This window comes from Megalopta genalis, chromosome 5 (assembly GCF_051020955.1).
Source record: "Megalopta genalis isolate 19385.01 chromosome 5, iyMegGena1_principal, whole genome shotgun sequence".
NCBI lineage: Eukaryota > Metazoa > Arthropoda > Insecta > Hymenoptera > Halictidae > Megalopta > Megalopta genalis.
This window is the reverse complement of record NC_135017.1, coordinates 17921785-17945674: the sequence shown is the minus strand read 5'-3', so window position 1 is coordinate 17945674 and position 23890 is coordinate 17921785. Positions and strand designations below refer to the sequence as shown.

Below are 23890 nucleotides of genomic sequence, written 5' to 3'. Positions count from 1 at the left end.
TGGAGTATTATAATTTAACCAAATTTAAGACGAGAATATAACAGTCTTGTCATTTATTTGTACATTAAAAATATAATGATTAGTTGGTAATTGGTAATTAAGCAAAGGTAAGCGAATCAAGTAATCAAGGAATGCCGGTAGGAATTATGTAACTAATGGAATCTGCAAATTCACCCCATTCAGTTCTTTGTGTCTGAAATACAATAATCCATGCTAATAGAGCAGTTGACCATATAGCTGCTCCTATCGCAGAGAATATCACATCTGAAATTTTATTTGAACAAAATATTGATTAAAAAATTCACATTTACACATGTATATATAGCATTGCAGAAAGATATAAAGTAAAGTATGTTATATAATTTGCAATTGTCAAATAAATATAAAGTTATCTTGAAAAAGTGAAATATCAAGTACGAGTTAAAAATAATTCTGTTACAGGTTCAGAAATCATAGCTGTGGGTTAAAATTAAAGTATTCGGAACTTACATCTTTTAATTTGCTTTTGTTCTTCGTAATGCGGAGCAATAAAAGCTTCCGTGGCAAACCAAATGGCATTTACAGCCCAAAGAAATGGCAAAAACGCAAACCCAGCTGTAAAATAAGCAAAATATCCAGGTTTCATTTCATGCAAATAATTGCAATATTACTAATTAAATATTACTTACCACGAAAATACCATTTGCAAAGATATAATTTTTTGTCATTCGGAATCTTTGACAAATCCATTGTGACAACAAGAACCTTTAATGTATAACCTATATATTTGTTCGAAACATTCAAACATGCATGTACATTACTATCCTATGTATCGGAAGGCTACATCCAGATCAAATTAAAGCAATTATTTAAAGCATTAACAGAAACTGCAGAATAATATAACAAACACATATGTGGATGTGTCAAACCAAAACCTAAGATTTTCTTTCGGATTAAAGGTGTTACTCACGTTTTCCAGAAGATGGCGTAACATTACGCTAAAAGATATTGTACAGTAAAAAAGAATGTATTTCAGCGGTTCTCATGATGAATAGACCGAACCCATAAATCATTTAAACGATATAAATTAGTCCGTGAAATTGTAATGTTTGTTTTATACTTTAAGAAGTTGTATAGAAAACTATTGTTCCGTGAAACAATAAAATCCTGCATTTCATTTAGAGAATTCCATGTCGAAAGATAAACAGAATCCTGAATGACCGCCATTTTGGTGGCCGCAACAGTGGGAGTGAGTCACGTGACTGGTTAACTTGCCGCCCCGCTTGTCGCGCGAGTATTCGTGACCAGCCATTTTGATTAGTAACATGGCGTCAGCGGAGATTAATATGGCGTCCTCGGACATAATAACCGAAGTGGAGATTCAACCAGATATCCAAGAGGTTGAAATAGAAACAATACCAGTGGAAATACCCTGTGAGACGGTGGAAACAACCATCGAGGGAGAGGATGGGCAACCGATGATTGCCCTTCAACCACTTCCAGAGCCAGGACGCGAAGAAATCATACTACAGACGCAAGAGGAAATCGTCGGCAGTGATCCGCTAAGCGTATACGATCAAATCCCGGTACCAGAGAACGATATTTATGTCGAGTCGAGCCCCGGTCCATCGAGGAAAGGTCCTAAGAAGGCCAGAAAAAGCGGTACGACAAGATTTAGAACGAGCGACCATACGATTTTTGGGGAAATGGGCTCGGAAACGAAGGCTAGAAAGTGGGAGCAGAAGCAAGTGCAAATCAAGACGCTCGAAGGTGAATTTTCGGTGACGATGTGGGCCTCAGGTACCGATGACGGTAAGTCTTGGTCGTTTATTTTCTAACCTTTTCTGCTAACGTAAAAATGAAACACACCGTGCTAGCACATCGTGAAGCTTTGCAATTGGTATCCTATCTCTATGCACACTGTTAGTACGCACTTCCGGTGGACTCGAATCAATACCGTGGTTTTCTTACGGGACTGTCACAGAAATCGACGAATTGTTTTTGAATTCTTTATTATCTACGATTTCATTGACAGTTTGCGTTGTTTGTTTTGATCGAGGGAACGCCATTATGCTGCCAGGGGGCAGCCATATTTTGAAAATGGCTTCTTTTACGTGGATCTATCTTCCCGAGTGATAATGGCGGAGATGCACTTACAGCAGCACAAGCAGAGCTCCGCGCTCTCGTTATCTTTATTTTATTCAATGCATAACATCAATTAATTATTTATTCTTAGTCTTATGTCTGTATTAGCTTTTGTACATTTATATTAAATAAAATCCCTAATTTCACGTTTTAGTTGTAAAATTATTTAGAAATATTAGATTTGTTCTTGCTGATATGAAAGTCGTTTTGACTTCTTACGTCATGCTATGTAAAACCTATCATTTTTACAGAAACATTTATGTGTGGATTAAGTCACATATATCAAAATCATTTTAATGCTCTCTAAAATAATACTATTCCGAAGTTTCGATAATAAAACACAAAAAAATGTTACAAAATAATTCTATTATATAGATTTAGAAATATGAATGTAAACCATGGTCATTTTTGTCGCACTGTTTTATTATACATATAAATAAATGATTGGATATATTCAATGAATACATCTGGATATTACTGTGGTATAATAATAGGATAATTCTTTCGAAATGTATTTACTCTTTTAGGTATTTCAATTTCTTTGATTATTTAGTAGTATATTTAAATGAACGATTAGTTACATTTTTATGTTCGAAATCTTTTGGTAAAAATTTTCCGTATTTTATTTTCTTGAAAATTTGTTAATTACATTTTTTGATGAAATAAATTTGACGGAAGAAGAATATGTAAAATAATTTGTTAATAGAACGGTGTTACGTTAAAGATTTTTTACTTATTTATAAGAAAGTGTATTAATTATAAAATGTTTAGATTTATAATGTATTGTTTGGTTTTACATTCGATATACTCATGTTGCATAGTTTGCAGAATTTTTTTAAATGTTCCTTTACTATACGAATAAAGAGCTTTTACTATTAAGTATACAAAAAAAGAAATATGAAATCTTCGTAACCAAAAATAAGTACAGTAGCTTTTGTTTGGGACTGCTTGTTTGTTATTGTTAAAGGGAGTGTCCTATTAGCTCCTCACCTGGTGGATGTTCCAGATGAAGGCTCAAATCCAGAGCCTGATCCAGACTACACAGAATACATGACTGGTAAATCCAATGCCAAATTCAACCACTCTGGAAGCTCGATTTCTGATGGAATGCCAGGTCTTGACCTGTCGGATCCAAAACAATTGGCTGAATTTGCTAGACCTGGTCACAAATTGAAAGTACGCAAGCCACCTGTTTTAGATGGTGTTGAACGTACTATAGCCTGTCCGCACAAAGGATGCACAAAAATGTTTAGAGACAACAGTGCAATGCGTAAACATCTACACACTCATGGACCACGGGTACATGTTTGTGCAGAGTGTGGAAAAGCTTTCGTTGAAAGTTCTAAGTTGAAGAGGCACCAGTTGGTTCATACAGGAGAGAAACCTTTTCAATGTACATTTGAAGGATGTGGGAAAAGGTTTAGCCTCGACTTTAATCTTCGTACCCATGTTAGAATTCATACTGGAGACAGACCTTATGTTTGCCCATTCGATGGATGCAGTAAAAAGTTTGCACAATCAACGAATTTAAAGTCACACATATTAACACATGCAAAAGCTAAGTAAGTATACATTTTATCTTCCTAAATACCAATTTATAATGTATATTATAAAACGTGATAAACACATAAACTGATAACATTTAATATTAATTTATAGATCACGCAATGCTATTGGAAGACAAGTACAACAAATTCAACTGCAACAACCTCAATTTGTTCAAGTTGAAGTTGCAGATGTGGATAATCAACAGTTCATTGTTTATGCTGATTAGCCCCCCTAAACAATGATCTCATATCCTACTAAACTTACTATGGAATATCGTAATCATTAATTAGTAATCTAAACAGTGTAAATATTTTCATGATACAAGTGATGTGGGCAGGACATTACTAAAGCTGTTAGTTATCTTAAGAGATGAAATTAATTAATCAATTTATACCTCTGTGCTTGGACGCAAAAGTAAATGGATAACACGAGCACTATACTACCACAAGAAAGAAAAAATAAAATAAAACTACGCTAAAGAAGGTAGTGCATCTTCTGAAACATATAAATGGTAGAATGTTGCGCACTGCTCAATCTCATGTCCGAGTAACTAAACGATACCTAGTGCGCTTTCATAACAAAACTGTATATATTTATACGTAAAGTAAAATATTGTATACAGTATATTTTGGAGAAATTCTGATGAGAATAAATTACAAGATATGTCTTTTTCCGTCGGACTTAATTTTACCATCTAATATACTTTTTACACTATATAATGGTAATTGTTAATAGTCATTGGAAAAAAGAAAGGAAAGGAAACATAAATGCGTCTATTGTATATTATAGTTTAATGTCCGCAAAATATGATACCTTTATTCCTGTGAAATTATTGAAAGGTTTTTAAGTGTTGTCTATTATAGACGGTGGTGAACATTGTAAGATCAGATGGATGCGTGTTTAATATTGTCGGCATTGAAAAGGAAAAAAATGAAAACCGATTCATTCGTAAGACGTACGTTGACATAATATATTTTATCCGTGATATTCACGAGTACATTGTGATGTATACATGTGCATCGATGCAATGACGTTAACGAAGTTGTTAAGAAATTCGTGTCATTTCGAAGTAAGAAGCAATAGTTCATAGATAGATAGATAATATCGATTGTATTAAATGGTGATTGCGTGTATCCCATTACATCGTTATTCATTAATATTCGCATATCACAATTTTATACATGCAGCTACAACGTTAAAGCATACTTACAATTCGATCTACATTCGATAATGCTAACATTATTTGTAAAAAAATTTGGATAACTTATTTAAATTGTGTAAAATGTTTTTTCACAAATGTTTCTTTGGAATTATGCATTTCATTTTTTAGACCTGTATATGTTCACCGAAAGGGAAATACGTTAAGTATTTTCTAAATATTAGTTTTTTTTTTTAAATTCTGGGTGTGAACAGAATCTATTGTCTGAGATTATAGTCTTGAATTTCTTTCCTACCACGTAATATTTGATTTACATTTGTTTTGCATTCATATTTCAAATCATTTTTATAAATGCTCCTTTTATGAGTTGTAAGTATTTAAAATTAATAATTTCAGTTCGTAATAAAGTATAAAACACTTATACGAATTTTTCCAGTGTGTAGCATGTAATGTAACTTGGCCTATATAATTAGCAATGTTTGCTTGTGGAAAGAAGTTTGAGAAATCTCTGTAGAATTTTTAAAGCCTGATGGAAACATAGAAGCTTAATCTGGTATTAGTCTGCCAATAAATATTTTTTATCAACATTAACATTATGAGTATTTGAAATAATTTATTGCACTTTACTGATATAGCCTGTTCATCCTGTTGAAAATGATGTGAAATATAATAAGAGATTCGTAAAAGTAATCGTCGCGCATTTAGACATTACAAGCGTGCATGTACGTGTGTCACAGTACACATTACCTTCTTTTTTTTTACTTGGATTTAAGAAAAAGCAGTAAGCATAATTTTCCAGTTGTTTTTATTTTTGTTATTACACATGCAAAATTTCTTTTATACTGTGATAACTTTATACAGTCACAATGTCCATATATAATGCACAGAAAATTAAAAAGTATAAGAATTTTAAGTTTATTTATATCTACTTATAGTTATATGGTAATTTGTTTAGTTTAATCGAAAGTAAAGGAAAATTGTTTCTACTGATGTCAATGTGTAACATCCAAACAGTAGCGGCATTCGTTACTTTTAATTCTAAAACAATCGTAAAGTAAATAATTTTACGCTACTAAATACTTCAACTATAATATTTAAAACTCAAGCATGTGTGCATTAAATTTTATTTCTTTATAGAAAAGTACACATCTTATTTTTCGTTTTATCTGTTTTATACAACTTAGTAATGCTTAAGTGAAGAAACTAAATGTTATCAGTTTTTTTAGACGATTAGTAAATGAAAATTAAAAAATGTACTGTGAAGTACACTTTCTTTGACAAGGTAGTCAAAAGGATAATAGCTCGATTTAGATCCTTCTATCAGGAATTATTACAATGGAAATTATAGTTAATACCTCCCAGACCGTCCATCTCTGCCCTTATCATCTCTACCTTTTCGACGATCTTTAGATCTAGATCTCCTATCACGGGATCGTGATCTTCTCTTGCGATCGCGACCGCGAGACCGTGATCGTGATCTCGATCGTCCCTTGCCACCCTTTTTACGGCTATACAAGTAGCGTCGTAATTCTCGAGAAATTGGTTTCAAGTGCATAAAGTTACAGAACCCGGAACGCGTACATTCTCTGAAATAATATTGAATATAACGAATCTGTAAATTATCTGGTAGTTTTTCTAACTACTGCCACAAGTATGTTATAAGAAATGGTTACAAACACAATTAATCCAATCATTGCAGTTTTTAAAGACATACCCCATTTCATACTGACGACAACAAGCTTCTCTAAAGTCGGTAACTGGTGAAAGTTCAGCATAAACTGGTCTTCCACCAAACCATCTGTTATTTAAATCGTTTACAGCTCGTTCCGCATCTTCTTCCCTTCGAAACTTAATGTAGACATTTCCAACCAAGTGATCTCCTAGGTTGTCACAAACATTCATTTCTTCTATTTCACCATATTTGTCCTCACATTCAACAAAAACGTCTTCAAAGAAATTGTCATAATGTTCTTGCATTTCTTCATCAGATACATTGGCAACCACTATAAAATAATATTTATAAGATCACATAAACTATGTAAAATGTTGAGATTATGTTTATCAGTATAAATGTATAATAAAATTGAGTTTTAATTTTTTAATTAAATAATTATTTGATCACAAATGTTTAATCAAGCAATTGAATGCAGTTTATCTATGGATATAGTTATGATATATTTCATGCTACTAAACAAACTGAGCGTAATATTTATATTATACTTACAATGAGATCCATCTGCACTTTTCGCAGAATTCTGCGGATTTACATAAAGATTCTGTAACAAACATGTCTGCAACAAACGAAATATATATATTATTAATAAAAAATTAGAGGAAACATTGTATCTAACAGATGTGTTAAACGTATCATAGAGAGCTTTAGTAGAGAAAAATGATACCTCATTAGGAATAATAAGAAAGTCACACAGAATAAAAAGGTTAAGAAAAATATCTTTACCTGACTGAAAGTTGGCTTGTTATGAATACGTGAACATCGATCACCATGTCGGCAGGCACCGATTTTGAAATAAAATGAACAATTTACTCTGTAATGATACAAAAATGAAATAACGTTGAGCTTTTCAACGAAACATTCAAACAAGCATCAAATGAAAATTTTTACATACTTGTCTTTCTCTGTACCAAAAATTGATGCTAAGTATTCCGCCATTATCGATGGTTTCTTGGTGTCTTGAAATCAGAATGTTGTGTTTTTTAAAGCATGCAAAAGCCGCTTTTTCACAACATATACAACGTTTTGCGTGCGACTCAGTTTTCAAAATGGCGTACGCGGTGTTATAAAACGCTCACTTGAGGGGCTAGTGTAATCACGTGACTTTGCTGTACTGTTTTCGTTGTAGAGTAGAAATAGCATTTATCTACAGATGTGTAGCTGCCTGATGAATACGAGATGGAGCCACTGGTGTGTTCTATTATGAGTGGAAAAAACGAAATCAATTAAAATCAAAATATTCAAGTGAATATTTAAAGTGTACTTATTTACATACAACGATAAGATATTTTTTGAAATGAACAGCGAAATGTATACAATATAACTTAACTCTAACAGAACGGGGAAAGATTATCCTGTGCATTCGTTAGAAGTATCAGCGTGGTAACGCTAATTTCAATGTTTGTCAATAGAGGCGTGCAGGTTCCTGCAGTTTATGTCCTCCGTGTCATACCAACATACCAATCTTATCGATAAATTTTCTTCCTGCTTGGCAACTTGTGGCTTTGTGACAGTTGTGACGTAACATGTGTTTACGACTTTGTGACTTAAGCTTGAACAGATTGGAGCAGGTGGTGCTGTTGTAAGCATTTTAAAAGGAAAATTTGTTTTGTACATATGATGTGAGTCATACTTCATATTTAACAATTTTGTTGTATTTTCATATACAATTGTAGTATTTACAGATAGAAATAGTGTGATGCAGTATGTCCTCGTCAAGCAGTGTTGATAAAGTCAAGTATATTTATCAATTACCGTTTTTCGAACGATTAGAACTTTGTAAAATGCTCAATCAACATGACAAGTGGGAAGAATTGGCTGGTAATAATACTATAATTTTGTTCAAAGATTTGCCTACGTTTAAAAGTATTGTAGACAATTTTTTCAGGAATTTGGATGGGATATGACGTATTGACTATACAGAGTTTGCGTAAAGAGAAAAATCCAACAGATGAATTATTAACAATATGGGGCCATCATAATCACACAATATTAGAATTGTTTGTTTTATTATCCAAAATGCAACACTATCAATCAATGATTCCATTAAAACCATTTGTCGATGAAAAATTTCATAAATTAATTTATGATGGAGAAGGTAACCTTCATAGAATACTTGGGAAGCGACTCAATAAGAATACTAAAGATTTGAAGATTGGTACTCAGAATTTTAATCAAGTTGTACCACCACAACCAAATGTACCTAAAATTGTTATCGAACCAAATACTAAGGAAGCTTCTTATAAAATATTGAATCAACCAATGCAAGCTGAACAGGTTGGAATTACACCAAGTAATTCAAATAATTTACTTGTCGCTTCTGTAGCAGCTCCATATCATTTACCAGGTTCTTCAAAGCACAATCCAGTAAATGGGGAAAATAATAACGATGCAGTATTACCTTGTGCAGAGATTACTCTGCCACACGCATCATATGACGAATTGTCTGTAGTTACAAATGATTGGAATAAGATTAACGTACTAGGGAGAGGAGGTTTTGGAACTGTGTACAGAGGTAATTTTATAATACAGTTATGTAATTTCTAATAGAGTGTTATTATTTCGTTGATTTCTTATTGTGCAGGTATCTGGAAAAATACAGATGTAGCTATTAAAAAAATAGAAAAAAGGGGAGCTAATTCAGATGAAAGTTATGTACTTCAACTTCAGCAATCTCTTAGGGAGATACAAATTTTAAATCGTTATCCACATGAAAATATTTTACCTCTATATGCATACAGTTTAGGTGGCAAAGCACCTTGCCTTGTATATCAGCTCATGAAGAATGGCTCTGTCGAAGACAGGTTGTTGATAAAACAAAAATGTCAACCACTCAGTTGGATACAGCGCCATGGAATTGCTAAAGGAACTGCTCGTGGGTTACAGTACTTACATACAATTGGAAAGAAGCCTTTGATACATGGAGATATAAAAAGTGCTAATATTTTACTTGATAAGAATTTTGAACCAAGAATTGGTGACTTTGGTTTAGCAAGGGAAGGACCTGAGAAAGATTCCATGAAAGTAAATCCATATTTTATTTTGATAAATGTATTATTACATGATAGAATTATAAGACTGGTGCAGGTTTAAATTAAATTGATTCAAAGAGAATTAAATTAACAGAAAGTAGGATGCATGCCTAAACAAGAATATTTATTTATAACATAACTTAATATTCTACATCTTGTCTTTGCATTTGTTTTAGGTGAGTAAAATTCATGGAACGAGGCCATATCTCCCAGAAGAATTTTTATACGGACGAAAATTGTCTACAAAGGTAGATACTTATAGTTTTGGTATAGTTTTATTTGAATTAGCTACCGGTTTGCCAGCATACGACGACTCTAGATCAGAAAATAAATTTTTAAAAGATTTTATTGACCACTGGCATGATAGAGAACTTCACTTATTGATAGATAAAAAAGCAGGTGAGAAGGATAGACAGGTATACAATAATTTAATACTTTTGGGGAAATGGTGTGCTAATCGTATGGCACAAAATAGACCTGAAATGGATATTGTTTTCAAAAAATTGAATGATTTATAGTTTTTATTATAAAGCGTATAAGTATGTTACATCTTGTGATAAGTGAGTACATTTTCTTAAATTTTTGAAAATGTATACTGAGAATACGTGTATAGAGAATTTGTAAGATATTTTTAAAAATATATATTTTACAGTTAATTTACTACATACATTTTATAATGAAATACAATTGCCAGAAGGCTAAAGGATTAAGAGAAATTAAGTACAAGAGATGCACAATAGGTAAAAGGCTTATAATAAAAATGAATATACCTTTCAATGTATGAAAATTTTCTATAAATTTTGATAAAAAAATACAATTATAATTTTACTAGAGATCTGAAATAAACATTGATGATTATAAACATAAAACATACAATTATATTTTTTAATCAATTATTATATAAAAATGAATCTATTAGTATAGCTTCTGAGATTTGTACAATTGTGATCCTAAAACTACATTTCTAGCACAGTAGATGAGATATGACAATGATAATACAAATTGCAGCGATGAAAATATTAATAAAATAAAGGATAAAAATAAATTTCACTATGAATTCGTTCTAAATTTAAATTTTACAAATTTTGATGAATGCCCTAAATCGAAGAAATGTATAAAAATTTGCAAATTATTTACTTTAAGTGTTTTCTCTAGTTTATTATTAAACTACAAATAATATTTAAAAGTACATACTACGGTATACAAAATAGAAATACACAGTTCTTCTTCTCTGTAATGTCGCACATTTTAAGCGACAGCGTGTAACGTTTAAAAATAGTAGCAGTAATTTGTTCTGCGCCCTTATTGGCTGACAACCGTATCTGCCTCATGACCGAAGAAAAAGCAGATTAATATCGAACAAGCGAGAAAATATATGCTTTTTATCAGGATTTTGATAGATTTCCTCGCTTATTGCTTCATCTCTTTCTCGAAGGCCGCTAAAGGAAATAAGACGCTAAAGAGGACGCCGAAACGTGAACATCGCTCAACAAAAACTCTTATGTGTATACAGGTGTAGATATTTCAGTTCGAAACATAGCTACTGGAATCGTCATTAATTGATCTTTCGTATTCGCTAAATTATTATTAGAACTAGTACGGTAATACCTTCGTTAAACGGAATAAAAAAAGAAGAATAGCGTCATTTTTACAGATTAATTCGAATGAAATAGGGTTCGAAGCGAACGGTAAGAATGTCCTCGAATGGATACGTAATATTGATCGTTAAAGGAAAATATTTTTAGCACGAAACCCTGAATGCGTACCGTAACGCAGAATACCTGACACCTCTCGTGTTCTGAGTCTGTTAAAAGTAGATTGGAGGAGAACCGGCACCGTTCATTCCCGCCGAGAACAAACGCGTTCGAATATCATCGTTTTTCCCGCCTAGTTGTTCGAAAACTAAAAAAACGTTGCGATCACGTGCGTTTATTTGGCACTTCACGAATATAGTTTCCTAGGTGCTAACTAAACAGATCGGTCTTCGACGTGATCTTCTTGATAGTTGGTAAAATACGTATCGTCGTGTATTGGCCGTAGTTGAGCGGTATCCTTAAGTCGGTGCTGTCTCTTCGATCCACCGCAAGCGCTTGTTGCTGTTGATTGATAGCCCACAACATGGCCGGTATTGACAACATAATCATCGCAATTCCTGCGATCGCTAGCAGCCAGATCGTTATTATTTGTCCAATCGGGAGCACGTGAAGCACCAGTTTCAAGAGGAACAGCAGATCACTCGGCGGCGACGGTATGTACTGCGAACAAATTCGTGCACGTAGATTATAGCAATGCAGGCCATCTATGTAAACTAGAGGATTCTATGACCGAACGTGCCGTGGCCGCGGGTGTTTGTACTCCGCGTTAGATCATTCCGTTTGGATTCGCGCGTTTTTAATAATTAGTGAACCGCTTTTAAGGAAAGTCCAAGAGAACTCGGTAATTATCATCTTTTCGTTTATTTTTCATTCTCGAATCGGCTCGAGCCAAGGTTAAGTTTTACACGACAGCATGATCTTCGTGTAATAAACTTGTATATTTACGAACATCGCACGTATGGAAATTCATGCGTGGCAAACGTCAGATTTCGAAAGGTTCTAAATGAAATATTCTTGCAGATCTATAGCTTACACGATGACAAGTATCGCCGTTTACGACACCGTATAATCTTGAATATAAGCTTTCTGCGAGCTACCAGCGAATGGGGGCTCTTTTGCGGCTTCCCTTTTTACGCGTATATTACGCTCGTACGTAAATATCCAAACATGATACTGCGATATCGAATTCGAGCGATGGGTGTAAGTTCGGAAGAAACCAATAGAAAAACGAATTATTATGTATTGTTCGTTCCTTGGTAGAGAAACGCCGAAAATATATCGTAATAACTGTCCATTCCAGTGGTATGTACATCGCAGAACCTTTGATAATCGGAATGGTGGGGGTGGGGGGAAAGCTATTGCGACTCTCATCTATCTTTCTTCCAGATAACAGACCGGAACGATTATTTCATGTTATCTCGAATGCTATTCGTAATGGAAAATGATTTTCCGTTTTTATTGAACGCATTGCATCGTCGCAGATGTAAAATCAGGAGTTCCCCTTGAAAATTGTCGGAACGATCAACGAGGAAATTGTGTGTTTCAATGAAACTACGCTCGCACACCGGGCTATTCATTTTCTATCGGCTTGTCGGTGCTGCACGAACAAAAATTAAACAAGCCCGCATTTTGGTAATTAGCCGAGTACTTCGCGAAGATATCGAGTGGACCGTTCGAAGCGTTCTTTTTGTCGGGCGGAGTTGCGAGAACGAAGATTAAGGTCGATGTAACATTTCTTTATATGGAAAGTTGTATCGCCGACGAAGCGAGTTCACTGACTCGGCGGGCAAGGTCCTCTAAATCACCGGCGCCATGCGAAACGACCTTCGCCGCTTCTCCTGTTAACGACAGACCTATCTATATCCTCGGCCGAATCTCTGATTTCATATGCAACACAGTTTGATTAACGGACACGCTCTCCTTGCGAATTCCGAATGATTTACAATCGAATTACTGATTTCCGCGATTGTCTACGCTCTGCTGATTCACTCGAACGTGTCCTTGAGAAACTCGCCTCGAAGGCAGCTCCGTATATTCCCTAGGATGAAAAATGAGCTGTATAGTATAGGGGACCGCTTTCGGTCTCCGTGCCGCCCATCGCGAGCCTATCTTAACAGCAATTTCCAATAACGAACGAACGCGTTATTTTGTACGCTCTCGAAGATGCCGCAAGGTCGGACACATCTCACTTGAAGCGGGGGTCATCGTACGTTGATCGTCGACGATCGATAATTTGTCGAAATAACAATAATGCTCACCAGATCGGTCCAGAACAATGGTACCGTGATGCCGTTGAAGGCCTTGATCTCCGAGTTGAAGTACGTCGGGTTCATGACGAGGTTGATCTGCATTCTCGAGTTCACGTGTATCGGAATGCCGATCGCCTGCGAAGAAAACAAAGGGCGATGAAGCGCGATCGACGGACTGGGTCACATTGGTCCAGGAAAGGTCGCTTGGTACTTATTTCGCGATCCGTTTGAAATGATTCTGTCAGGGGTCGACGGTCTCGTTGGTCAGCGCGTCGACCGTTAAGACATACTAGTTCCACGAGATATTACCCTCGATCGTTTATGATTAGGCAACTAAAAAACGACGACCGGTTTGCGAATGCGTTCTTCTCCCATGCCGCGAGTTTTCTTGTGAAACACGCTCGGCGACACCGCGGCGTTTCTCGTTTCCCGAAGAATGCGCTATCGATAGACAAACGGCACCGGCACCGCGTTGCTAATGCTCGCGTTAATCTCGCGGATAACCGCTATTTATCAGTCCCGTGCTCGGCTGACTTAGTCCCAGCGGAACCCGGGGCGGATCATTATGCGAAATGGGAAACAAGAAAAATTCGATTCGAATTCGAGCGACCATTGCATTCATTCGCTTCGAGCGAAACCCTCTTCGTCACTTTTCGTAAGGGTCAATTCTTGAAATAACAGGCGAGAATCTTCGACATTCAAATCTTAACACTTTCACAACCGCTGACACCACTGTGGTGTCATGGGCAGGTCAGTCGTTGTATGCCGGTGACACTCATGTGGTGTCATTGGTAGACCAGTCGTTATTTGCCGGTGACACTCACGTGGTACCATTGATAGGCCAGTCGCTATTTGCCGGTGACTCCCACGTGGTACCAGTGGCAAGCCATTTGCAAAACTTTTCTTAATAACGTGCGGTTGTGAAAGTGTTAATATCTTCGCTAAAAAATTTGCTTTCGGCGAAATTCTTTCCACGCTATGCGTTCGAACAAATCTTCGAAGAGCGACGTATGCACAGACTTCGAACGTTTTCGCGGCGGTGGGAAGGTCTCGAGAATGACAATGTTTTAATTCTCACGGTCTCGGTGACACTGGACTTTCGTTTTTGTTGGTCGATATGTTATAAATGGCTTCATTATAATGCAGGGCTCGAACAGTGCGAGTCCCTGAGCGCGTGAAAACCGGGATAATTATTGAGTCTTTCGTAACGCGTGGTCGCGAAGAAAATGTTCGCGCAGATTAAATCGTGTTCGACCATACGTCGTACGTTTAACAACGTACGCGACATTAACGCGCGAGTAAAAATCTTGCACCGGCAACCGAACGCGTTCCGGCAATGCGGAATCGATCGGATTGCGAACGAAAATTGCACCGTCGCGCCGATTGCGGTCGGAGTCTTCCGCACGTATTTATTATAATAGGGCCGTAAACATCGGGTTTGAACCACGTACGTCGGTGCAGCTTGCGTGGCCGACGTTTTCGGGGGACTTTTCGGGACAGTTCGATGTACCTGGGTGGTTCCTGGAACCACGTGCAGCGTAATTTACGAGTCTCGTTCCGCGAAGCTGTTTTTGAATCGATAATGTCCGGTGTTTTCGACGTCGCATGTTTAGCAGAGTTTTTTCCCCCGAAAGTCCTGAATGGTAAATCGTGGTCGGTCGTGAATTAAAGGATCATCCGGAAGCCTCGCGGAACAAAAGACCCGCGGCATAGTCGCGACAAACTCATCGCCCTCCGATCACCTCGCCGTTCCGATAACAAGTGCGCTAAGGGCGCAAGAAATTACGTCGCGGTGAAAACGGATAAACGGACGGCTCCGATTGGAAAGACCCAGCGCGTGATTTAGCCAATCAGGGTTGTTCAGGAATTTCGCAGGGGACAAACGCGGGGTTGAAATTGAATGACAAATCACTCAGTCGCGACTCGTCTGTGTGTATGTCAACGTCGCGAGGCGTCACGAGCGTTCGGTTAATCCGACTTCCAGCGTAGATTCGCGACACAATCGAGTGCTGATATACCGATCGTTTCGTGCATATGTGTAAAGACGATTAAAGACAATTCGCTGCATAATTCGCTGCATAAGTGCACCGTTCGATGGACAATCCGACCCGCGCACTCACCGGTTGTATAATGATTTTCGTCCTGTGTTTCTCGGGATCCGGATGGAGACCCTCGACACCGTTTAGCAAACTCGGATCCGCGTCGAGGAAGTGCGGCAGAGACATGGCTGCTGGGATACCTGGGCGAAACAACGAAATCCTACGATTATCTAAGTTTATTTGAACCGATTCAGCCGTCGGGTTCGACGATATCAACAACCCCTTCGGTACATTTGACGACCGAGACTCGTCGTGCACTTGGTTTGCCCGAGTTACGGATGGCGAGTCTAATTCGTCGTTCAAACTTTTAGAAAAGAACTATTTTAAAAAGTTGAGAAAATTCAATTCGTTACAAACGCAAGAATTATTTCAAGTAGATCTGTAACCAAGCGGTCAACGCTTAGGTTTACGGGACCCGTCGATGCAATAATCTGTCTGTATAAAGTAGTATGAAATAGTTGCTTTTACGTTGCTTTTACAAGTCTAGCGTTAACAGATAATCGATAAAGATTATCAGAAATAACCGTTGTTGATGCGACAAGAAAAATGAGAGATCGTACAACGTGCTTGGATAACAAAGAATTCAGAGGCCGTCGGCTCGGATAATCGAAGCTCTATCGCAGGGGTGGCCAAACTTTTGATCGCTACGGGCGATCTGTTTCTTTTTTTTTAAATTATTATTATCAATCTAAATGTAATATAAACATAGATAATATCAGATAAACGGGCGACTAGGGATAATTGCGCGGTCGACGCTTTGGCCCACCCCTGGTCTATTATTGTTTTTATACGAACACGATTTATCGCGTAAATCGTTTCTCGGGAATGTCAGATCCTTAATGTCGCAGCGATCTCGATTGCGAAAGTTCAAACTTCGACATTTCGTGTTGCAGGCCGCCGGCTATCGTGCATTTCCTCGGCGAATCTGACGCGAACTGGATGGTGACATCGAGGAAATCAACGAACGGTGAGTTCATTATCTCTTGTCTAAAACCGTCGGGATAGTAGCATGCAAATTATTCGTGCGATACAGGATAGAAATTCGCAAATTCTGCTGAAGGAAAAACGGAAGCTCGAGATGTGCGTTTCAACGATTGAAATTGTCTTTCTAGAAAATTGTACGTACGATAGTAACACGGCGTCATGTCGGAGAGTCCTTTCTTGAGACACTGGGACTCCTTTTTGCAGAAGCATTTGTTGTCGGGATTCATGTCCGGCGGGTCTAGGAAATCGTCGGATACGCTGTACAGATACCCTTCTAGACCGTTCTCCAGCTGCACTTGCTCCTTGAACACGATCGGAATCGCTCTGCAGAACGCTTTCCTGAAGATTCTGAACACCGCGTGTTTATCCAGATTCGACGGGAACAATTCTCCCTCGGTGCATCCCTTGATGCGATTGCAAATCGTGTTCCTGAAGGGAAGAACAAGGTCGCAATTTAGGAAGATTTAGGACCGGACTGCGCGGGTCTAGAAAGCGTTTATGTCGCCCAAAATGAGCGACACCTTTACTTCAGTCTATTTGTCACTTAGCAGAGCGAACTAGAGATATAAAACTGTTGTCTTTTTCTTTTTCGCAGACGTCGACCACTTTGTAGGATCAGAATTTTCGAATTTGAGGCTCTGGTAGGATAATACGTCGACAGGATTAAGAAACTTGAATCAGGAGAGATCGAGGGACTGTAAGAAACTTCATCCAAGAACTATAAATCACCCATCTTTTGGAAATCCACAAATTCTATAAGTTCTGAGTTCAGTCTAAACTCTGAGCTAAGTTTTCATTTTGGTATTATTTGAAGTATCGTCTATACTCTGTTTTGTCGTGTATCAAAAATTCGCTGTTTAATCATTATTCTTTGATCTTAGGCGCGTCCATTTGGAGTCAGTTTATTCTAAATTTGGATCCCCCCCCGGTCCCGAGATGTCCTGATTCAAGTTCTCGGGTTCTGGATTCGAGAACGTTAGGATTTTCTTCGTCGCGAAAAGCAGATCTCATTATTATACTACAACGATTCTTACTCCGGCGACGTCTCGTTTCCTTCCACTTTTTGGTATCCCCATTGCGACATTCCTGGGCTGAAATTGTAAGACTCGATGCTGAGGTATCGCCCTTCCTCTTCTGTCATGTTCTTGTTTTTACCGACGTTCATGAACACGACGTTGTCCCCTTCGTCGTACATCTGCACAAAACAATATACATATCTAGCGTATGTCCGAGTTTCGGAACAGTATTTAACGATCGAAATCATTGGCTCGCGGCTACTCGAACGATTCGTTGCGATCCCGGTTGCCACTGTTTCCTCGGGTTCTCGTAGAATAGAAGTGTTCTGACACTAATCGTTCAGTGTAAGACACTTAGAGCGTCGATAAAGAGTTTTATGATGTTAACCGGAACGTGTCAGGGAAATCTGTCGCAGAAGTTATGACCGTTGTTAATTACCGGATTATAGACGTTTATGCAAATAGCGATTTTTACGAGCCTGTTTACAAACGGGACAACCGAGCAGCGATCATATTTCATTGCAGAGGAAGACAGTAGTTACGTTGTTGTATACATGTCTCTCTATCGAGGATAAAAATTCGACCATTATCTATTTTTGGAATGTACCGTGAAACGCTCGGTTTCGTTCTGCTTCTGTCGCGGCTAGTTCTAACCGGTGTTGCAACCGTTCCGGTTGTGCCAGACAATCGTGAATGCCACGATTTCGTAGACTATAACTCAGTCGGGCGGCGAGCACAATTCGGCGACATTAGGCTCCCGTCGCCTTGAAAAATTTCTAACTGGAATCAGGTATTGCGAGTACGCGTATGCATATTTTATGTAGTCGGCCGGCGATACTGATCGCTAGTATTAATGACCCGTCTTGTCTCTCGGTATCTCGCATTGGTTTTATTGCATCTTTTACGGCCGCGGTAGTATTGCCAAACTATTTACGACACGCGTTTATTCAGACTATCTTTTTCCTACCGAGGTATGTATTCAGTTTCACTTCTCCTTGAATGAACGATGTTAGAGACTTTTGTACAGCACCGTTGCTTGTTCTAGGTGTTACCGACAAGCCCAGTTGGTCAAATATTAGGTGAAAGCACGGACACGTGTTCCGCAGAAAGCTTGATTCAGATGGAAATGATTTTATTTCGATTAACATTGAAACCGATCGGATTGCAGTTACATGTCGCATGACGTGTTAGATTGTTTAATTATCGTCTACATGATATAGGCTACTGTCGCATTTTCCTCGTTTTCCTCGTTTTCCTCGTTTTCCTCGAAGAAATAGCGAACGCACAGTTCACAAACAAGAGGATCGTACTTGACACACGGTGATCATTGAGAATAAATACATGAATGAGTCAGTTGGACCCGTTCACTCGGCAATGAATAGCGGAATATGTTATAGTACGTACGTAGAACACAAGGATCGAATAAATCGTCGTATAATTTCTTTTTTTTCACGATCTAAAACTACGCAAGAATAGCACGAAAGCGTGAAACAAATCGTTTCTTATGCAGATCACAGCTTCGAGAGCGAATACGTGGCACACGCTATCGCGTTGGCCGCAAGTAGAAGCGGCAAATAATGATCAGACGCGCTGCCGCGTTGGATTACACTCGAGCGACGTTTAATCGAGACTTTCGCGATCGCGATTATTATTTCTAAATCGTATCTATCGTCGTCATCGTTTCCAAAGAACTTCGACTTTTATCGAGACTTCTCTGATTTCTGAATTCGCGCTGTATAATAACCATATGTTCTCTTTTCTATTCAAAAAATTCTCGAAGCCTCTTTCTTCTTCGATTATTTCACCAAGAGAATCTTTCACGAGCTCCACAAAATTTCAGAACGCTGTTGTTATCGACAAGAATATAACTTTCGACTTGTATCCAAAAAGTATAGCATTTTTGCCCTTGGACGAAGATAATGAATCAGGTTCCAGACCTCGATGGAACCCGCGAAATTCTCGACGAATTGTCGGCAGCTGGCTAGCTCGATCGTGAAAACTATTAATCGAAGAAACAACCGTTTCGTAAAACGTGTACCGAATAGAGTTCGTATAAAAATGATCGAATGCGATCAGTGCCGCAATTATCCGATCGAGATCGCGAGAACGACACGCGATCGGCCGACAGCTTCGGTCGTATATGACACAGAACTTTCATTAACAGTTCCTTTCGACTTGTTATTTCTTGTAACGGCGGGAAAAGAGCGCAAGAAATCGAGCAACAGGTTCAGGAATCCCGTCGCCAGAAATCGACGGCGATACAAACGATCGGCGATCGGTTCTCATTTCGTTCGCGAATTCGTTCCGACACTCGGCGTTCGCCCGTTCGATCGACAGCACGCGCGTCTCTCTCTCTCTCTCTCTCTCTCTCTCTCTGTCATAATCGCTTTTTGTGCGTTTAGAAGTCGTTGACGCTAACCTCGTGAACCCTGAAACCGTATGCAAAACAGTGAAAGGATCAACGACTGGGAATACTAACTGCGAGAACCGCCGACGATCCGGTACTGTCAGCGGCGGCGGCGGCCCGAGTCAGCGTTTAGCATTTTCCGCCGCGTTCATTATACGGGTGTCGTGAAAAGAACGCCGCGATGTTTCAATAGATGTTGTAGATTCGATTCGCCTCGCGACGGACAGAGAGAATGTTCGAATGAAAATATTTCGACCGAGCGCGCAATTTCTCGCGATCCTCTCTCGGCGCAATTCGAATAAGACCTTCACAGCGGGAAGACGTCTCAATCCAGTTATTTCCAGATAAATATAATGTTTAATTCATTCCGGTACATGTCAAACATTCAATTTACTACATTGTAGACAAAGTATGTTAATGTATTTGCATACAAAGTCAGCGGCGCCTCTCGAACCGTTCGGTGATGCACGCGAGGTTCGCGTGCAACCCGTTCGTCCCTCGAACAGTTTCTGTCGGTCGATAACGGCTCGTCATTGCCGATCTTATTCGCTCGTTCGTCGCTACCGAGTAGTTTTATTGTTACCGGTTTCGAGACGCGCAAGAAGATCGTTCCAGCCTGTGAGAAACGAGTTTTACCAGCCGGCCGGACAGGCGAAATAACGCGTCGACGATACGAAGCCGCGTTCGCGAAATATTGGACGAAATGAGATCGATCGGAAAATGAAGGGCAACGTAGAGAACTAAACGTAGAGGACGGCGTAAGCAAGGCAAGATAAAAAGGGCTGAATAAAGAGTACGAAATAAAATCGTTCAAAGAAAAAAAGAAAGAAAAAGAAACGAAAGGTAAAATAGAATTTACGAAACGAAGGGGGAAAAAGCATCGGTTTCGAAAAATAACTAAATTCAGTGAGACGAAGTACTGTTCCCTTGGATAAAGCACAGCTTGAGGGTACTGCAACGATGACCTTGAAGCACAAGCAACAAAGATCAGGTCGTTAACAAGCTCACAGATGCGAGCGCCGCATGAAGTAGGAAATACGGATCGGCCGTGGAATGAGCTCGTTAATGTTTCATGCAGGTATCTGGTATGATGAACGAAGGGGAGAGTTCTCATCCCGTACGTAAGTCGCGTTTCTTTGTGGAACATTGATCGATCCGTACTGGATTACGATCCGCGCGCAAAAACGCAAGCGTTTAAGTACAGCAGCAGGAAACTTGAAATGATTGGTTGGTCGATTCATGCATGGACAAGGTTAGTCGGTTGTGTCAATAACCGGTATGCGATTTTTCTGTTCCGACGATTTTTTTTTTCACCTGAATGTTCTCGAACGTCGAATGTTCTCTCGTACGCAATAATAGCTAATAGCGCGTACGAGGCTCGCGCGCGCGCGCAAGCGTTCCCTTATTTTTCCGTCGAACATCTGTACGGATCGATCATTCATTTATTTGTTTATTCGTTGAATTTATACGGGAAGTTACCTATTATATAGTTTACTTAATTATATTATATTATTATATTATTATATTATATTATAATATTATTATATTATTATATTATTATATTATTATATTATATTATTATATTATATTATAATATTATTATATTATTATATTATTATATTATATTATAATATTATTATATTATTATATTATTATATTATATTATTATATCATATATAAGTTACCCGTTATATATAGTCACAAAATTTCAAGAGAAAAGAGATACAAAGGTTCAGAAAGGCTTGATGCAGAGTTAAAGTAGAAAAGATAATAATAAAAATAATACATATAATAAATAATATATAATATATAAATACTATATAACTATATAATAAATAATATACAACTAGTTCGGAGTTTGATCGAGAATGGAATCTATTAACGCGAGCTAATCAATTTATCTAATGCAGCAACGATATCGCAGTGCAACAGATTGATGCGCGCGTAATCAGTAGCGTTCAGCGATGTCGGGTTTCCAGAACGTTCATAAAAATCCGTGTTTCTACAATGTAATCGACTCGCGCGCAAACGAGAAACTGCTGCGAGTTATTCGCGCTGTCAATAGCAGCGACGAATGATAAATATGTTGCGAATCGCATGCGCTCGTCGCATGCGAGAGTTTCCGCGTAGACTCGCCGTATTTTTCAAGTTGGTTTCTAACACGAGGAATACGCGGATTTGTTGTTTCGACGAATAATATACGGAGGAGAGGAACTAACAGAAACGTGTATTGGGAACTGCACGTTTCCTTGCTTACTGCACGTTTCTTTGCTAACTGCAATCGCGCGCGGTGACTTCATTTCAACAGGCTTGTTATTCGATTCTGCTTGAAATGTGCTGTGCCCTAAATATACTGTACTTTAAATTTAAACAAATAATAATGATAATAAAATAGATACAAATAAGTAAATAAATAATAACAAATCAAATAAACTTAAATAAACCTCCAGATCTTTCAAGGTACTCTAAATGGTTTTCCTACAGATCTCGAATGAACCGCGCGAAAATTAGTTATCTCGACGTTTGAATAACAATATTTAAACTACGGGTCCGAACGGACCCAGCCGTCCGAGTGTCGAAGAAAGAAACTTCTGTTCGACGAAGGCCATTCCGTGTTTCGCGTAAATATCCTCGATCCGATGGCGAACTGATTATTCTCTTTGCCAAGACGAAATCGAGATCGTGAAGATTTCGAGGTGTTTTTCTTGTTATTTTGGGAGACACTCACCCTGTCGAGCAGACCGAATTTCGCGAAGTCGATGAAACTCGGGACGACGGTGCTCGCGAAATGGATCAGCTTGTCCTCGTAGCCCCAAAGGTAATCGTGAACGGTGATGTTCAGGACCGCTTTGCTGTTCATCACGTTGATCAGGCTGATCCACGGGATGTTGACGAACATTCCAGCGTCGTGCAACGTCGACGTTAGGCCCTGTAAACAGAATTATGGATCGGGCTCGACGTGCTGCAGCGTTCAACGCGCTTCGTTCGATTATAAATAGAGATTCACACGGCCAGCGATCACACGATAGACTCTGTCTCTGTTAATCTGTAACAATAAATTGACACGCCCGCGGAAATTCATCTCCGAGGAACTAGGAATACAGCAATATCTTTCCCCGATTCGCGCTCAGATCGCCCGCGAAAATGAACAACTTGGGAAGAGGAGAGCTTTGCGGCTCGTTTTTTATAATCGCCGATTGTCGACAACTATGAAAACGATCTGAGCGCGAATCAGGGAGAGATCACTGTACCGTGATTAAAACGGAAGCGCACGGTTTCGTCGCGAGTGCAATAATTTACTGCAATAAATGCATGCCACAGTAAAATATTGAACGATCGAGCCATTAGCGTTTCGATTGAATTTCTGTTTCTCTTGGAATTCGTTCGGGAAATTTGTTTTCTCGTGATCCAACAGGGAAAGAAGAATATATAGAAATGGTATAGTAATTGCTAGACGGTGATTCTTTCTGTAAAACGCGATATCATTAAAACACGCTGGTATTATTGCATTCAAGCGGTTATCGATTCGCTAATTAAATCCACTGTACGTAATTATATGTATATTTCTTTTCCCGGTCATAAGTAGCATCGAGTTTACAATCGATCGATGTTCCTGCGATTGTGTCTCCCTCGGACAAAAAATAAATGAATATTTATAGCACGTGACAATAAAAGCTGGTTCACGCACGTGTTCTAATTGTAGCGCAGCTACAAAAATTAATATTACCAAACAATTATCCCGGTCTTTTACGATGTAATAATTCTCTTTTAGTGGATTCCGTTGAAATTTGTTCGAATTCTATTTTCGATCCGTATCGGAAATTCAACGAAAGAAAATGATCGCGGATCATGCGCATGCGAAGATTCGCTATACTCGTTAATGAATTCGTGTGACGCGGTGTTTGTTGCTATTCCAGATTCACCGGCGGTTTATCGATAAGCTGA

At 38.4% G+C, this 23890-nt stretch overlaps 5 protein-coding genes across 9 annotated transcripts in view; 2 read left to right on the top strand and 3 right to left on the bottom strand.

Moving 5' to 3' along the window:
• Positions 1-23: 23 nt before the first annotated feature.
• pen-2 (presenilin enhancer, gamma-secretase subunit) lies at positions 24-1102 on the bottom strand. 2 transcript variants are annotated; one of them, XM_033482568.2, is made up of 4 exons: positions 950-1102; positions 669-758; positions 490-594; positions 24-264 (listed from the first exon to the last, which is right to left on the bottom strand). In XM_033482568.2, exons 2-4 carry the CDS (start codon positions 727-729, stop codon positions 125-127), a joined length of 306 nt encoding a protein of 101 aa, XP_033338459.1. In that variant the 5' UTR covers positions 730-758; positions 950-1102; the 3' UTR covers positions 24-124. The 2 variants fall into 2 exon arrangements, with proteins under 2 accessions (XP_033338459.1, XP_033338457.1); XM_033482566.2 differs by lacking the exon at positions 950-1102 and having other exon boundaries at positions 669-932.
• A 53-nt stretch (positions 1103-1155) lies between these two features.
• Positions 1156-4343, top strand: LOC117227383 (transcription factor YY2). Of its 2 annotated transcripts, none has more exons than XM_033482564.2 (3): positions 1156-1791; positions 3131-3686; positions 3784-4343. In XM_033482564.2, exons 1-3 carry the CDS (start codon positions 1305-1307, stop codon positions 3896-3898), a joined length of 1158 nt encoding a protein of 385 aa, XP_033338455.1. In that variant the 5' UTR covers positions 1156-1304; the 3' UTR covers positions 3899-4343. The 2 variants fall into 2 exon arrangements, with proteins under 2 accessions (XP_033338455.1, XP_033338454.1); XM_033482563.2 differs by having other exon boundaries at positions 3092-3686.
• A 1596-nt stretch (positions 4344-5939) lies between these two features.
• On the bottom strand, positions 5940-7632 carry U2af38 (U2 small nuclear riboprotein auxiliary factor 38). The gene is made up of 5 exons (XM_033482565.2): positions 7459-7632; positions 7290-7377; positions 7056-7122; positions 6546-6834; positions 5940-6417 (listed from the first exon to the last, which is right to left on the bottom strand). Exons 1-5 carry the CDS (start codon positions 7500-7502, stop codon positions 6180-6182), a joined length of 726 nt encoding a protein of 241 aa, XP_033338456.1. The 5' UTR covers positions 7503-7632; the 3' UTR covers positions 5940-6179.
• A 402-nt stretch (positions 7633-8034) lies between these two features.
• On the top strand, positions 8035-10251 carry pll (serine/threonine-protein kinase pelle). Of its 3 annotated transcripts, none has more exons than XM_033483010.2 (5): positions 8035-8185; positions 8249-8384; positions 8452-9078; positions 9148-9587; positions 9772-10251. In XM_033483010.2, exons 2-5 carry the CDS (start codon positions 8270-8272, stop codon positions 10111-10113), a joined length of 1524 nt encoding a protein of 507 aa, XP_033338901.1. In that variant the 5' UTR covers positions 8035-8185; positions 8249-8269; the 3' UTR covers positions 10114-10251. The 3 variants fall into 3 exon arrangements, with proteins under 3 accessions (XP_033338901.1, XP_076378620.1, XP_033338905.1); XM_076522505.1 differs by having other exon boundaries at positions 8439-9078; XM_033483014.2 differs by lacking the exon at positions 8035-8185 and having other exon boundaries at positions 8225-8384; positions 8439-9078.
• The window catches only part of LOC117227610 (scavenger receptor class B member 1), a 38871-nt gene continuing 25202 nt past the window's right edge, over positions 10222-23890 (bottom strand). The window contains exons 6-11 of the mRNA XM_033483009.2: positions 22674-22874; positions 17557-17717; positions 16665-16951; positions 15560-15678; positions 13449-13574; positions 10222-11850 (exon numbers count right to left, since the gene is read on the bottom strand). Of these exons, the coding sequence (XP_033338900.2) occupies positions 11560-11850; positions 13449-13574; positions 15560-15678; positions 16665-16951; positions 17557-17717; positions 22674-22874 (1185 nt within the window). The 3' untranslated portion in view covers positions 10222-11559. The remainder of the gene's footprint in view (positions 11851-13448; positions 13575-15559; positions 15679-16664; positions 16952-17556; positions 17718-22673; positions 22875-23890) is intronic.